At 39.1% G+C, this 15,695-nt stretch overlaps 1 protein-coding gene across 3 annotated transcripts in view; it reads left to right on the top strand.

Moving 5' to 3' along the window:
• CPNE4 (copine 4) overlaps positions 1–15,695 on the top strand; it is a 670,646-nt gene that overhangs the window by 557,050 nt on the left and 97,901 nt on the right. For all 3 annotated transcript variants that reach the window (XM_025448963.3, XM_025448965.3, XM_049099801.1), the window contains one exon: positions 2,000–2,089. In XM_025448963.3, the coding sequence (XP_025304748.1) occupies positions 2,000–2,089 (90 nt within the window). The remainder of the gene's footprint in view (positions 1–1,999; positions 2,090–15,695) is intronic.

Genomic DNA, 15,695 nt, shown 5'->3' with positions numbered 1-15,695 from the left:
TAGTCTTGAATGGGCAAAGTCTATGGATATCTGGTACATAGTTGGCATTTCATAAAACATGCTGAATAAATGAATGAAATATAGATAGTATGTCTGCCACATGTTATAGTACAATGTGATCCTCTGGAATTTAATCCCTGAGGATTGGTTTGAGGTGCAGTAGTTTCCCTGAGTGGCACCTAATTGCCACCACCAAAGAGTCTTTTTCACACATACAGATTTCTGTGGTGGGACAGACTTCTTTCAGGAGAAGTGAGTAAACTTTGGTAAGAACTGGAAGAGGTATATCCATTCGTGCTTTTGCTCCAGACAGTGAATGAGGGCTTTAAAGTGCAGATGGAAAGGAGATAGAGGGTATTTAATTGATTTCTTCACAAGATCCCCCTCTCCTTTGCTCCTGACAGCAGTCCTTTTCTCATTATTGGTATTGGTAAATTCTCATTCCCAAAAATCTCTAGAATTCCTCCCATACCTCATTGCTGAGGGGCTTCTGGAGTCTCACAAGAAATGTGATTGCAAAGTTTTCCAGTAAGACAGCAACGTAACAGTGATTTTTTTTGTCTTTCTTATTCAACAGATATGAAATAAATACTAGGCAATACTGTTCTCTTGGGGGAAGTACACACACACATGCACACACATACAGATTCTAATTTCATAGGAAATTTCTAGTTGCAACTTTGATCTGCTATTGAGATTTTCAAGACCACTGCAATGAAATATCATCACTTCTTAGTGTTTTTATATAAGGACAAGAACTTTAACTCAAACACTTTTATCTAACTTTTCTTCTCACTATCACTCTGATCATCCCCAGGGTATCAGGGCCCAAGACAAAGCCTCACAGGAGCATTATTTTTATACTTTAATGCATTAAAAGAAATTTAATAATGAGTCCATGATACAATCAATAATTCATAGTTATATTAAGGAATCCAGGAGAAGAGAGAATCACTTATAAAATAATTATGTTATTTGGATAGAGAATTAAATTTTTTTATAATGCTGACTTCTTCTAACTAAAAATTTCATAGGAAAGAAAAATCAATATAATAGAGTTCTATTTGACTTCATTTGTAAGTACCCTAGAACAGTCAGTCGTTCTCAAATTTCATGCCTCAGAATCCTATAGGAGACCCATCTCCAGAGTTTCTGTCAGTCGGTCTGGGTGCAACCTAAAAATCTGCACTTTTAAGGTGGTGCTGGTTCTCCTGCTATTCTAAGGACCACACTTTGGGAACCCCTATCTTAAAGTACACAGTACACTCCTAGGCACAGAGTGGATTCTCCTCCATTCTAAGCCCAGTAGAATTACTTGAATCATAGTGATGGCAGGCTAAGACTTGATTTGTATGGACCCCTGGGCAGGATTAATTAGTAAGCTGCTTTCAAAAGGATTTCGCTGTACTATAGACTTAGTTTGTGACACTGAAGATCTGAAGATCTGCCCTATTATGCCTTCCTAGATAGCTGGGATAAATATTCTCCTGGGATTTTTCTTTTAAGAACTCCTCTGACATGCACTCTGCTCAAACTCGAGCTCACGAGTTACCAAAACCCATTTAGTTCTTTAGTAGTAGAAATGACCTACTACACTCCATACACCAACTAGTCTTTGAGTGTAAGTCTTTACTTATACTGCCATGGGAATGACAGTCCTATAGAACTAGAGATCCTTTATCAGAGGCCAGAGGCAGCCCTGCCTCCTCAATCCTAGCTCCCTTTGATGTATAACAGGTCATCTCCAGCATCCACATTCTGACAGTATTACTGTCATTATTTATGAGACAACAGCCAGGACAGTGACCACAGGAGTTCTTCCCATAATGACCCACATAGTGGGCACCCTTAAAAGATATGCTACTCCCAAGTTTTTATTAAGACACTATTCCAGGCAATTGTCCTTTTCATAAGCACCACAATGCTTCTCAGTTTTTATGTTGAAATATGAAAATGTCAAGCATTTCCTCCCCAACCCAGCACTTCTTTCTTTTCTCAGGTGGTGATGAATAACTTAAGCCCAGCCTGGAAATCATTCAAAGTATCAGTCAATTCTCTATGCAGTGGAGATCCAGACCGCCGGCTGAAGGTCAGAAATCTGTCTGAGAAATGCAATTGTTTATGTATTTAACTCTCTTCTTTCTCCTCATGTGAATGTTGGCAAACCCAACATTTTCTGTACCACTTCCCCAAATCTCTTAGCATCTTGATGGAAGATGCAGGAGCTATTTCTTCTGCAGGAGCCACTGAAGCTTATGAGATAGTCCAAGATAAATCCTGATTGTGTTATCTTAAGAGGCAAAATCCATGGCTTAAGGGTGCCCACTATGTGGGCACACAGTGACCTTACAGTTCCAAAAGAACAAGGACAGAAGTTGCAAAGTCTCTATGGTCTAGTCATAGAACTCATATGAGGTCACTTCCTCCATATGAGGTCACTTTCTCCACATTCTGTTGGCTAGAGAAAGTCACATGGCTATCTCAGATTCAAAGGGTGAGGAAGTAGACTGCCTCTTGGTGAGAGGAGTTGTGAAGTAATGGTGGCCTTTTTTTGTCCAATTTACCACAAATGCTTTTTGGATATCATGGGAATAAACAAGTTGGAAGAAAAGACACATTGTGAGAATGACCAAAGGACAACCAGAGACAGAATGCAGACTCCAGGAGGCATTTTTTATAATCTAAGGTCTGACCTTGCTTTTGCCTTGGAAGTCCAGAAACTCCAGGTTATCCATGCCCCAGAGTTGATTCTACCAATTCAGGACGATTAAGTTAATTCAGTAGAGACCAGAGCCTATAAACTGAAAGGCCAATTAATCATGTCCCATGAGAAACATGCCCATCAAGCCGATTCAGCATTCACAGTAGCTTAATCAGGGCATTTTCTCTACGTGGGCCAGCTGTCAGAAGGTTGCTGTAATAGTCTGAAAACAGAGCCAGGGATAGCAGAACCTGCTGGATAACTGGGATGGGGAATGGCTTCAGACTCTGAAAGCCTGGGACCCCTACCTCCACTATGCAAAGATAGGTCCGTTAGGCAGACTAAACATTCATGTGGATCTCTCAGGGCACCTACTCCCCTGGAAACTGTTAGATGGACTTTGCCAATGTTTGTCTTTGTAATTTTACATTTTCCTCACCGTTTTGGCCCACAAACCTTCTCATAGAATTCTTTTGATTTGTCAGTGCTGTCAGATTAGAATCCTGTCTGTTTGGTTAGTCCTGCCTTCTTTAATGTGACCTTAATATATCTTTGCCTAATACTGTTCTGTGTGGACTTTGTGCTTGACTTCTCAGCAAACACACTTACCTCCATGCTCTTGAGGAGCAACTCAAAGTTGTCCCTAATATCTTGTCTCCTGTAAAACCTAAGATATTTTATGCCTTATTTGCTATCGGGACTGTCTTTCATGTCAAAACCAGGCCTCCTGGCTGTTTGGGACTTCACACGTCAGCTCATATGCAGAATGCCAAGAGTTTCAGTCTCAGGCATGGGGTGGTTATTATCGCCTGTATTCTGAGCAGCCCCCATCTCATTTCCAGTGAGATAATTGGCCCTATTTGGGGCAGAAATCAAATAATATGCCTACTAGCCATAGATCAACTTTGTCATAGGGAGTTATTAATCGAATAAAAGGGGAGGGTTGTCTGTAATAGCATGAATTAAAATGCAGAAAAGAAGCACTTATGGCCTTGTGAGTCTTCTGCAGTAGAGAAACAAGTGGGAATAAAGGAGATAGATAGTGGATGATAGCTAGATAAGAATGAGAGAAAGAAATAGGGTATTGGAGAAGGAGAAGGAAGAAGGGAAGAAGGATCAGAGCTCCTCAACAGCTTTACTGTTGGCATTTGGCTTTTGTTGTGGGGGCTTTTCGTATGCACTCTATGATGTTTAGCAGCATTCCTGGCTACTGGATGCTAGGATACTCCACCCCCATCAGTCTTACAGCCAAAAGTCTCTTCAGACATTGCTAAATTTTTCCTGAAAGGTCTAATTACTCCTGCTTGAGGACCCATGGTTTCCAACTTAGTAAGCATCAGAATCACCTAGACAACTTGCTAAAACACAGACTGCTGAACCTCATCTGTAGAGTTTCTGATACAGGAGATCTAGGGTGGGCCTGAGAATTTTGCATTCTAATGAGTTCCTGGGTGATGCTGCTGCAGCCGGTTTTAGCCTACTCTTTAAGGACGCTGGTGTAGACATTTGCTTCTTTTTTTTTCTTTCTTAAGAGTTATTTATTTGAGAGAAAGAAAAAGAGCACAGGTGAGAGGGAGAGAGAATCTCAAGCAGACTCTGCACTGAGCATCGGGCTCTGTCTTGTGACCCTAAAACCATCACCTGAGCTGAAACTAAGAGCCGGACGCTTAACCAACTGTCCCATCCAGGCGCCCCAACGTGTGCTTCTTCATGACCAATTTCCCATAGCCTAGTGTCTCCACAGCATTTTCCAGCACCCAATCTCCCGTTTACCACTGCTTTTCTGCCTGGCACTCATACCTATCTCTACTATCCCAGCCATCTCGACTTTGCACACACCTTTGCACACAGCTTTCTCTCTGTCCGGGATGCCTTCCTCAGTCTGCTTTTCTTGAAACATGTCACTTCCTTTCAGGTCTCTTAAAACTCCCTCCACCTCCAGAAAACTTTCTTTTGCTTCTGTGGGATGGCTTCTAGCCTTCTCTACCTATCCCATTAAAATACCTCTCAACTTGTTTTGAAAATTTTAAATGAAAGACATTTTAAATGTCTTGTTTTAAAATTTCTGTTTAAATCCTGTCTCCTCAGTAGCTGACTTGTTCTTCCAGTTTGCTCCTTCAGGGTGAGAAGTGTTTCGTTCACTGCGTATAAAGGTGTTTAGCATAGGACTTGGCACAGAGCAGATACCCAGTAACTTCTCACTGAGTGAATGGATAGAGGAGAAAGGAAAGTACTGAGAGATCAGCAGGGGATGTCTGACCTTACTGGGGCGGGGACTGATGTGAGGCAGAGAATGATCCATGTCAGTATTTGGTATGGTGGAGTTTACTAGGTCACAAAGCCTATATTGCGCTCATCTGCTTACACTATCCAAATGCAGCTTGTCTAAAGGGTGGGATAGACTTCTGTATTGCCCTGTATATGTATTCATTATTTTGTCACAAAGGCCACTGTGAAACTCTCATAATTCTGCCCCCAGCCAGCTTGCTCCAAAATAAAACGGTACCATATTGGCAGGCAGCATTTCTGTCCATATGGGTGTCATTCTTTCTATCTCCCCAAAAATTAGAAAGTGAATTTAAAAATTTTTAATTTTAAAAACACACTGTCAGGTGAGATTTTCAATCTTGGCAAAATTTTAACACTTAGGTCTTTGTCTCAAATGAGGCTTAGTATCTTTAAATCTCATTTATTCAGAACCCACATGAACACCAAGTTCAAATAACTGACTTTTTATTTTGCTTTTATTTATTCTGTACTGCTCCTTTGTGTAAAACATAAAAGCATTCAAAGAAGCATTTTTTCAGATACTGATGTTTTAACTTATTATGGAAATGTTCAAACGTATATAAAAGTAGAAAGATAATATGATAACTCCCCATGCCCAGCACACAACTTCAACAATTACTATCTCATGGCCAATTTTACTTCACACACACCCCGTAATAGTCATTTCCCCCCTACTCTTCCCACCAGATTATTTTGAAGCAAATCCCAGACCAGGGCAAATTCATCCATTAAGCACAATGCCAGGGCCCAGTAGACTTTCAGGACTCCACGAAGACATTTTAATTTCTTTTAAGATTAGAAGGGAAAAACTGAACTTGTAAGATTGAATAAAATGCTTTTAATTTTTTCTCACCTCAGAAAGCAATGACATCCCCAAAATCTACTGTGGTGGGAGGGGGTAAAAATGCTGAGGGCCAATGAAGGTCATGGTGTGGCCCCATCTCAAAGATCACTTCACCCCCAAAATGCTTCAGCATGTATTTCTAAATCATTTTACAAACAAAACCATTATATAATATCTGATTATTAATCTAAGAATATTAACCAAATCTCCTTAATATTATCAGATATTCAGCCACTATTCATACTTGACTGATGGCCTGCCTCATTTATTAAAAAAAAAAAAAAATGCTTTTTCTTTTTTTTTTTAATTGGGATCTAAATAAGGTCCAAGCATTGCATTAGACCAAATACCTCTGAAGTCTCTTTTAATCTGTTAGTTCTTTCTCCTTTTTTTACCCCTTGCAATTTACTTATTGAAGAAACCATGTTGATTTATCCTATAGCATTTCTCACATTCTTGTTTCCTATTAGTGAGTAGTTGGGCTTGATCAGATTTGGGATCTGTTTTCTAGCAAAAGTGTTAAGTGATGTGGCTTTCTTACAAAAGTGTTAAGTGATGTGAACAGTCTTTGAAGAACATTGCCTACATTCTTTCGTTTGTTAGGGCTTCCCAAATGGCAACTTTCTAATTCTATCATTACTTATCTATTGCTTAATGTCTTCTGTATAGAAAAACTTTCCCTTTATACCTATTTAATTTCCTAGCTGTGATTCATATAGGAGAGAAAAAACACTTTACTTTTCCTTCTTTTTAAACCAATTTTCAGAATAACAAATTACTTCTCTAGCATGCTCCATAAATGACTAGTGAAGAACCCCAGCATTATTAAGAATTTATGGATTTTTAAAATATATCTGAGAGTTTCGATCTATTTCAGTTATTATTATTCCTCTGAAATCTTAAATTTCTGCATGTTTAACCAATGAAAAGTGCTTTAAGTTAACTCGAGTTCTTTTGACATAAACTTGGTAGTATATTATAGTTTCCTTGCTTTCTGGTACACATTTTAAAATTCATGAATTTTGAAATTTCGAATTTTTTTTATCCATCGGATCTATCTTTCTGTGGATGCTGAGCTGTATATTAAAGTCTCTTGAAATATTTCTTCTCCATAGCTGAACCTCTACCCCCTAGGACTCTCAGTTCATTTGTTTCATTTTGCTTTCAGCTTCCAGGACTTTTTTACAAATTTAATTTTGCTTTATAATTATATAAAATGTTTACATGCTTCTAAAGTCAAAACTACAGAACAAATATATTCAGAAAAATGTAGCTTCCATTGCTGTCTCTTCCACTTTTTACTGTCTTCTTTTACAGGTAATCATTTTGTACTACACTTTAATACTTGGCAGAGCTAGCTCCTTCCACTTCTGTTGTATTCCTTGTCTTTTTAAGGGTTTTCCTGGACATTTCGCTTGTTTTTCTGCCCATTTAGCTTTATAAACAACTAGTACCAGGAAATAACTTGATGATATTTTTATTGATATTGCAAAGGAAACCTCTTTAATATTGAATCTTCCTATCCTAGAATATGTCTTCCCATTTGTTCAAGTCTCTTTTATATACACAGAAGTGCTTAATGTTTTTCTCTTATAGGTTTCCAACATTTATATTTCAATTTATGCCCAGTTTTTATTTGTTCCTTTAACTCTTATAAATGGAATTTTCCATGATGTCTTGTATCATTTGTCAATATAAAGGTTATTGAATTTTGTCTGTTTTCTTAAACTGCTATTTTATTAAGTTCTATTATTATTTACAGTAATTTTCTGTTTTTTAAGCATTTTCCAACTACATAACTATATCATCTGAAAATAGAGATTGTTTTTACCCATACTTTTATCCTAATAGCTCTAGTTATTGCTCTTCTTTATTTGCATGGACTAATACTCCTAATACAGTGTTGAATAATAGAGGAAAGGACATCTTTGTCTTACTCATCACCATAGTGGAAAATTCTTTTTTTATTTTTTATTTTTTATTATTATTATTTTTTTCATAGTGGAAAATTCTATAGTGCTTTTCCAGTCATTCTGACTGAGATTAATTTTTGAAGTGATTATGAAGGTATCAGAGGCTTAGTGCTTTCTTAGCCCTGTCTCCTGAGACTTAAAGTCCTGTGCTGGCATTTGGAGAAGATTCTTGTTTGCTTGGTAACCCTAGAGACAAAAGTCATTGCTCTACTTCCTGAATAGATGTAGGCTTGTATTTAATATTAGCTATTTAATGAGATATATATTTAACACTTAGTATTAGCTGTTTAATGAATTTATCCATGATTTCTACGACATATCAAAAATCATAGTTTCATTTACTTCCAACCATACAATGAGATCGTTTTCATTATCTTCATTTTACAGATGAAGAAGAAACTGAGGCTCAAAACCCTCATGCAATCAAATGCCAATTTTAATGCCCTTTTTATTGAGTTGTACTGTCTCTATTTTTGTTGTTTTTCTTAGAAAATGAATCATCTTGGTAAAGCATATCACCTACCTCTGAACCAACCAGAATGTTTTATTTACCATCATTCTAATGTTTAACAGAAACGAGACTTGTATGTGCATAACATATCTCATGAAGTGTGAGAAACTACCAGTTATGTAAAGCACCACTAAGGGGGAAAAAAGTTCTTAATGAAGCCATAATGCAATGCTTTCTTACCAATATGTGGTTATAAGAAAATCTATGCCTCTTAAGTTCTCTGAAATCTGGTATTAATAATTTCTTTTGATTTGATCAGTACATTATTAATATCCAGCATATATTCTTTAGAAGGCAAGGCTAGTATTCAGAATAGATTCTAGCAGAAGGGGTGTTAGAGAAAAGGATGAGAAGGCACTATCAGCAGGCATTATTGACACATTGTTAACACCCTAATTGTACCTCGTACTATGGGAAAATTCCATGACAGAAGTCTAGAAAATCTAGAAAAACATGATATAAGCTATTTCAAGGCTGTCTCCTGTCTCCTTTTCTAATTCTCAAGCCACAGAGATAACTTGGACACTTTCTCCATGCAGAGTTCATCTGGCATTTTCTGAGTGTGGTTTGCCTTGGAAAATGATCTACAGTGATCTCTGTATTAATCTGTCCCCATGCCTATGCATGAGAGAGGGTCAGGTTTTTCACTGAGGTCATGGTGCACTGGGCACAAGCAAGACAACCAGGCAGAAAAAAGTAACAGAAAAAAAAAAAAAAAAAGGAGAAACAGGTCTCCAAAGTCCAAGCAAAGATTATAGGACTCAAGAGCCCATGACAGCATGAGAGGAACACCACAGTCCAGAGCAACCAACAAATGACATTTTCACCCACAATTCATCTTACACACACTTTATGCTTTCTCTTTTCTGTAGCCTTGCATGATGGATTTAGAATATCTATGTTCATGAACCCCCGTCTGACACCCCCAAAGTTGGATCTCTGGCCAATCAGAAAGATGCTCTACTGAATCAGGATCCTAAACGCAGTAGTCCTGGAAGCTTCATCTTAGCAACTTTCCTAAACAATATTGGTGCAAGCCATTTGCTAAGCACACATTGAGAAACACTGTCTTCCTACTGATTCTCCAAACCTAACTGACTTGCTGGTACTTCTTTTGGGTAGGTCAGTATTTTTATTGCAAAGCAATGTGTGTACGTATGTATACGTTCTACTCTTCCTTCTATATGAAATCTTTAGCATTTGTCCTTTGGTTACAAACTGCTAATGGTATCCTCCCTTTCTCAAGTGTGACCAGGACATTTTGAACTGAAATTGTATTTTCACTATAAATTCATTGTCTTTACTTTGGACTCTCTGAGCCAGACTGACTTACAAGTGCCCAATGGACTTGACTCCAGGAGTAGGTTTTTAGAGTTTGTCTAGACCTTCCCCCTTTGACTCCCAACACCCCGTGACTGCTAACTCCTTGATTCCTAAGTGCCTCTTCTTCTGATCCTTTGGGCTTAGTTACCAAATTTGTTTTCTTTCTACTTCATCCTGTTTTTCTCTAACAAACCTTCTGACTCTTACTGCTTGAAAAGGAAAAAAACCCACTAATCTCAGTTCTAATCCCCAGATCTCTGTCCTTGACAGTGGCCCCAGTTCAGCCCCTTAATTCCTCTAAATCCAGAGATTCAATCATTAGATACTCCATGGGTTATACCAACATTTTCTGATTCTTGGTACAAAACACAGGAAGTCAGGAAGGTGGAATTGAGGGGTCCTAGGTATTGTGGGAAACACCTGCAATAAAGACAGAATAATAATTCTCTCTCTACCTACCTTACAACTGAAAGGGGAAAAAAAGAGCTTGAATGGCCCATGGACCTGTTATATTGAGATCTGTTAAAATTCAAATGCTTTTTTAAAAAAAAGATTTTATTTATTTATTCATGAGAGACACAGAGAGAGAGGCAGAGACACGGCAGAGAGAGAAGCAGGCTCTGTGCAGGAAGCCCGACATGGGACTCAATCCTGGGTCTCCAGGATCAGGCCCTGGGCTGAAGGGCAGGCACTAAACCACTGAGCCACCAAGGATCTCCCCTCAAGTGCTTTTTTAATGGTCTTCTGAGCTCAAGGGCTTCTTCTGGGCTCAAGGGCTTCTGAGTTTGTGTCTGTCAATAGTTCACTCAGCCTAAATGTCCCACAATTACCAGATGATTGCAGACTCATCCATGATTCTCTACATTGGATCAGCCATGGCACAGGAATTCTTAACTCCACTTAAATGGCATCCCTGACCCTGCAGGCTGCCTCTACTGAGATCTGTAATCAATACTGCAGCATGGGAAAGCAATAACCAGCTTAAATAGTGTGAACTCATGCAGGAATAAAAGAGGCTTCTGAATGGAAGAAAAACTACATTCTTTCTCAACTTTAATAATTCTTTCATTTTTCATTAATATTTCCCCTTTTTTACAGATGAGGAATTCAAGGCTGTTTAAGAATACACAGCTAAGTAGCACAGCCTGATTTATATGCAGGTCTCTCATGCTCTGTGGTCCTTGCTCTTCACTGCTGAAAGACAGCTAACATTTACTGAATAACATTCACCAGCTACCTGGTACTATGCTGGATAGTTTGCTTAAATGATCTCCTTCAACCCTATACTTATCCTAGGTTGAACAATACTGCAATAACCAAGAACACCCATGCAAAGTTTATTTCTAGCTCATGTAACAATCATAGATAAATCTTCCTAATCTGTTGTCTCTTCTCCATGCGGTGATTTGAGAACCCAGTTGCTTCTATCTTATGGTTCACCCATACCTTAGGGCCTCATTGCTATTTGCATTTAGCACACAGAAGGGAAAAGAGGACTCTCTCAGTCCTCTTTTAGCGGAAAACAGCACTTAGCATTGCTTGTCTATATTCCAATGACTAGAACTCAGTCATATGACCACAATGAACTGCAAGGGAGGCTACAAAATCTGATCTCATTGGGGTCTAGAAAAGAAAACAAATTTTTGGTGACCAACTAGCTGGCTCCTCCACTGGAAGACACTGTTTCTTGTTCCCATTTTGTAGATGAGAAAACAAACTTGGAAAGATGAAATAATTGGCTTAAATTCACAGAGCTTGCAGGCAACATAGGTAGGATCAAGTCTGTCTAACTCTGGAAACTACACTCTACAGCTGCACTGCCCAATAAAACTTTCTGATAATAGAAATATTCCGTATCTGTGCAGTCCAAAAGAGTAGCCACTACCCACATGCGGCCAGAACAATTCTCTCCCAACCTCTCTTCTCTCTTTTCCTTTAAGCCATCTTTCTATTTTCAGTCCCCTCATGTTAGGATCCCATCCCTTTATTTTCCAATCAGTACCACCCAAGGAGAAAATTCTACCGCTTCATGTGTCAGGCTTCTGCTGCTAATGGGAGCACTCTTCTGCTCAGTCTTTAATGATTCCAAAGGGGAAGGAATGGGTCAACAGTTATGGGGCCTGGGGTGGGTTTTTTTAACCACAGAATCTAGTCTCCTATTTTTAAAAAAAGAATCTTGTGGGACACCTGGGTGGCTCAGTGGTTGAATGTCTGCCTTTGGTTCAGGGTGTGATCCTGGAGTCCCGGCATCGAGTCCCACATTGAGCTCCCTGCATGGAGCCTGCTTCTCCCTCTGCCTATGTCTCTGCCTCTGTCTGTGTATCTCTCATGAATAAATAGATAATATTTTTTAAAAAAATATAATCTTGAGAGTTAGTGTTTAATGGATATAGAGTTTCAGTGGGAATATGAGAAAGTTCTGGAGATGGACAATGGTGATGGTTGCACAATGTGAATGCACTCAGTACCACAGAGCTATCAATCCTCTTAAAATAATTTAAATGGTAGATTTTATATTACATATCTTTTACTACAATAAAAAATAAATTATAGAAAAAGAACCTTCTTCCTGTTACCATTATTTTGAACTCCCCCTTGCGAAAGAACTACTAGATATTATTGTACTAGCAGCATTTGATATCTACCTATACCTGGTACTTTATCTATGACGGCTCTTGTCTCAACAATCTGGAATCAGGGTATGACAGTTTCTAAGAGCTTCCTCACCCCAGATTCCTCCCTCTCAGAAACCCTTCTAAGGGGGGGGGGGGGGGAGAGGTAGTCTGCCCTTTCACTACCACTATAAATAAAGAATGTAAAAGAGGTGACCTGGGGTCACCTGGATGGCTCAGTGGTTGAGTGTCTGTCTTTGGCTCAGGTTGTGATCCCAGGGTCCTGGGATCAAGTCCTACATCAGGTTCCCCACAGAAAACCTGCTTCTCCCTCTGCCTATGTCTCTGCCTCTCTATCTGGGTCTCTCATAAATGAATAAATAAAATCTAAAACAAAAAAAAGGAGGTGACATAACCTGGTCAAACTACTTTGTTGGGACAGTTGTCCCAACGATTCCTCTGTCTTTGACTAACTCAGATCATATTTTGTAAGAAATCACCTTTAGAAGATACTTTGACATTCTGAACTAAAAGCATCAAATAAACACTTATCAGTGCCCTAGTGAGATAATTTAAGGTGCAGAGGGAACCCTCTTGTCATCCAAGTTGGACATTTCTCCACTAGAGAGAACTTCCATCTCAATAAGTCACAATTGCTGTGATGGAAAAGAGGTTTCTCCACATTGTTTAAAAAAGTTCTCCTTTCTTCGCTTTACTCTGTGCTGGTCTGTGGAGCCCGGGCCGTCCTGCAGCTATACCTGGAGAACTCCGAGCAGTTGGAGCTGATTACGATCCAGGCCACCAAGGCTGGCTTCACTGGTGGCGTGGTGGTGGACTTCCCCAATAGCACCAAGGCAAAGAAGTTCTACCTCTGCTTGTTTTCTGGGCCTTCGACCTTTATGCCAAAGCCCCTGAATGAGAGTAACGAGAGTAATGAGGAAGAGGAGGTCCAGGAGTCCATGTTCACACGAGAGAGGATCCCATACAGGATTGCATGCCACGGGGTGGTGAGGAAGAGCTGTGAATGGGTCCTGGAGAAGAAGGAGCACCGTAGGCGGCAGGGCAAGGAGGTCAGACCTGACACCCAGTACTAACTAACTACTGGAAGGATGTTTAAATAAAACTAGGAAGCTAGACAAAGCTGTTGAATGATGAAGGGGAAGGAATATTATAAGCAGAAAGTTTGAGAATCCCCTGATGCAGCCTTGTGGCATAATTCAAACTGGTGCAGTCACTGCACTATCAAATGACATTGTATTTTGGTGACCCAAACATTCACTGATGCTGGTTATCCTGGGCTGTTGCTTATATTCACTTGTCGACTTATTTGTTTGTTAATGAGAGCCACATCCTCATTCATTGCATTACTTTGTTAATTTTAAAGCTGAAAAACTTGCCTCAAGAGCTCAATTTTTATTTTTTGTACTTTGGGAAATGTTGTTTTTAAACCTAGCCTTGTCAATAGGAAGGCTTCCACAAACTGAGTTGACATCCCAAGAGGCCATTGCATTGAGTCAGTTTCTGTAGAACATTCAGCTACTCTGTCACATTAAACAGGAATTTTTTTAAAGTATTGTAATCTGCAGCCATCCTAGGCATTTCTCTCTAGAAGATCTTTTCAATAAAATTACCAAACAGTAAGAGAGCCATCTCTTAGAAAGGATAACTTTTATAAAGAGAGAATCCTTAAAGCCAAGAGAAATGACCCCTTTTTAGGTTGCTTGATAGGATGCCACAGTCCCTCCTCAGGAACTAGAGGAGGTATCAGCATCTCCTTATGGAGATGTTGCTTATGAGATCCCAGCTGCCTGCAAAAATGCTTGAATTTCCAGAAAGGTGTTAGGGAAAGCCAGGGTTTCGTATGTGGGGAGCACATGAAATTCATGTCAGGGGACAACAGATTGAGTGACCTTGTAAGAAATTGAATTATTTATTCCCTGATTGTATATAAATTACCTTTCTTCCTGTGTCCTTTGACTCGTAGAAAGGACACAAATGCTTTTGTGCCACACCAAGAAGGAGAAGAAAGCTAGAATGATCATCTCCTCTGCTTCTGCACAATAGAGTTAGAAACAAGCTGGAAATACCTCCTTATGATGCCTACAGAGGCTGCTCCGGCTGGACTGCTCCAGCTAGAGTTCCATTTTACCTGGTGTGGTCTGCAACTTCTTTGCTTATATAGGAATGCAGCTTTGTCCAATCACCCTCACTTGATGAGACCTAGAAAAATTGACTCATAGTAGGGGTAGATGCATAAGTCAGGAGGTCAATATAAATTACAAAACTTTCAATACAATTTTAATAAATTAATTTAATAAGAACTATAATCCTTGTGCTCCACACAAGGTTCCCCTTCCCTGATATCTGAGCATTTGTGAAGCAGAAAGTTACTTGGCAAAAAGATGGAAAAAATCAAGGCAAGGGTGTGTGAGGTCTTAAGAGATTCTACTTTGGTTAGCCATTTGACACAAAGACCCTCTGGAGAGTCTGATTAAGTTAATAGGATATTTGCTTTTAAAATGCATATAATTCTGGGGCTTTGTGAATTCATTAAAGCTGATCTCTGGACTCCAGACCTCTGAGCTGAGCCATGGTGAGTCTTGTCAAAGTATAATTTTCAAAAAGTTAAAAGCATGACTCTCATCCAACTATCAAATGAACATATGTCAAAGATTTTATTCATCTCATTCATTAATGAGGAAACCAATAAGATGATTAAACTGTTTTCCAATAGCATTTTAAAGAATCAGGTTTGCATAGTCTTCTTTAAACGGGACTAAGATTTCTAGAAATAAAATTGGTTAATGTCCTTCACAGCAATAAATCATAAACTTCAGGGTTATCTTTGCTACCAGACAGAAATCACTGTGTCATATACAAGTTTACCATGTATAACTTCATGGAGTCTGAGCTCTTAGTCCATAGATAATAAGCAATGGTATATTCATGTAGGAAAATGAATCATCCTTGGGTGGGCCTGTTAAAGCTTCAGCATGCCATTGAAAGGATTTGCAGTCACACTTTTAGATAAGTTATGGATATTTTTTCCTAATAAGCTCAGATAGCCTCTGAGTTCACATTTCTATAGCCTGATATATGCCTGAAATCCCTTACTGTTCCTATTCATATCCCCTCTCCACCTCTGAATGGCTGGCCCATTCTTAACCTTCAGATGTTGGCTCAAAACTCAACCACTCAACCAAGAGATGGCTTCCAGGCTTCATTCGTCATACATGCATTCCTTCAGTTAGAATCCATCTTATCACCTTATCAGTCTTCTTCATGGCACCTACCATCGTCTGTAATCATGTTTATTTGTTTACATGGTTACTATTGTGCAAATACCAAGGTCTGAGGGAAAGGAACTGGCCTAAGTCACCTCTGTATCCTCAGCCCCTAAAAGAGTGCTTGCATATAGTTGGTGCTTAATAAATATCTGACT

This window comes from Canis lupus, chromosome 23 (assembly GCF_003254725.2).
Source record: "Canis lupus dingo isolate Sandy chromosome 23, ASM325472v2, whole genome shotgun sequence".
NCBI classification, from domain to species: Eukaryota; Metazoa; Chordata; class Mammalia; order Carnivora; family Canidae; genus Canis; species Canis lupus.
The sequence above is the reverse complement of the archived record's forward strand: the minus strand, read 5'-3'. Positions and strand labels throughout refer to the sequence as shown.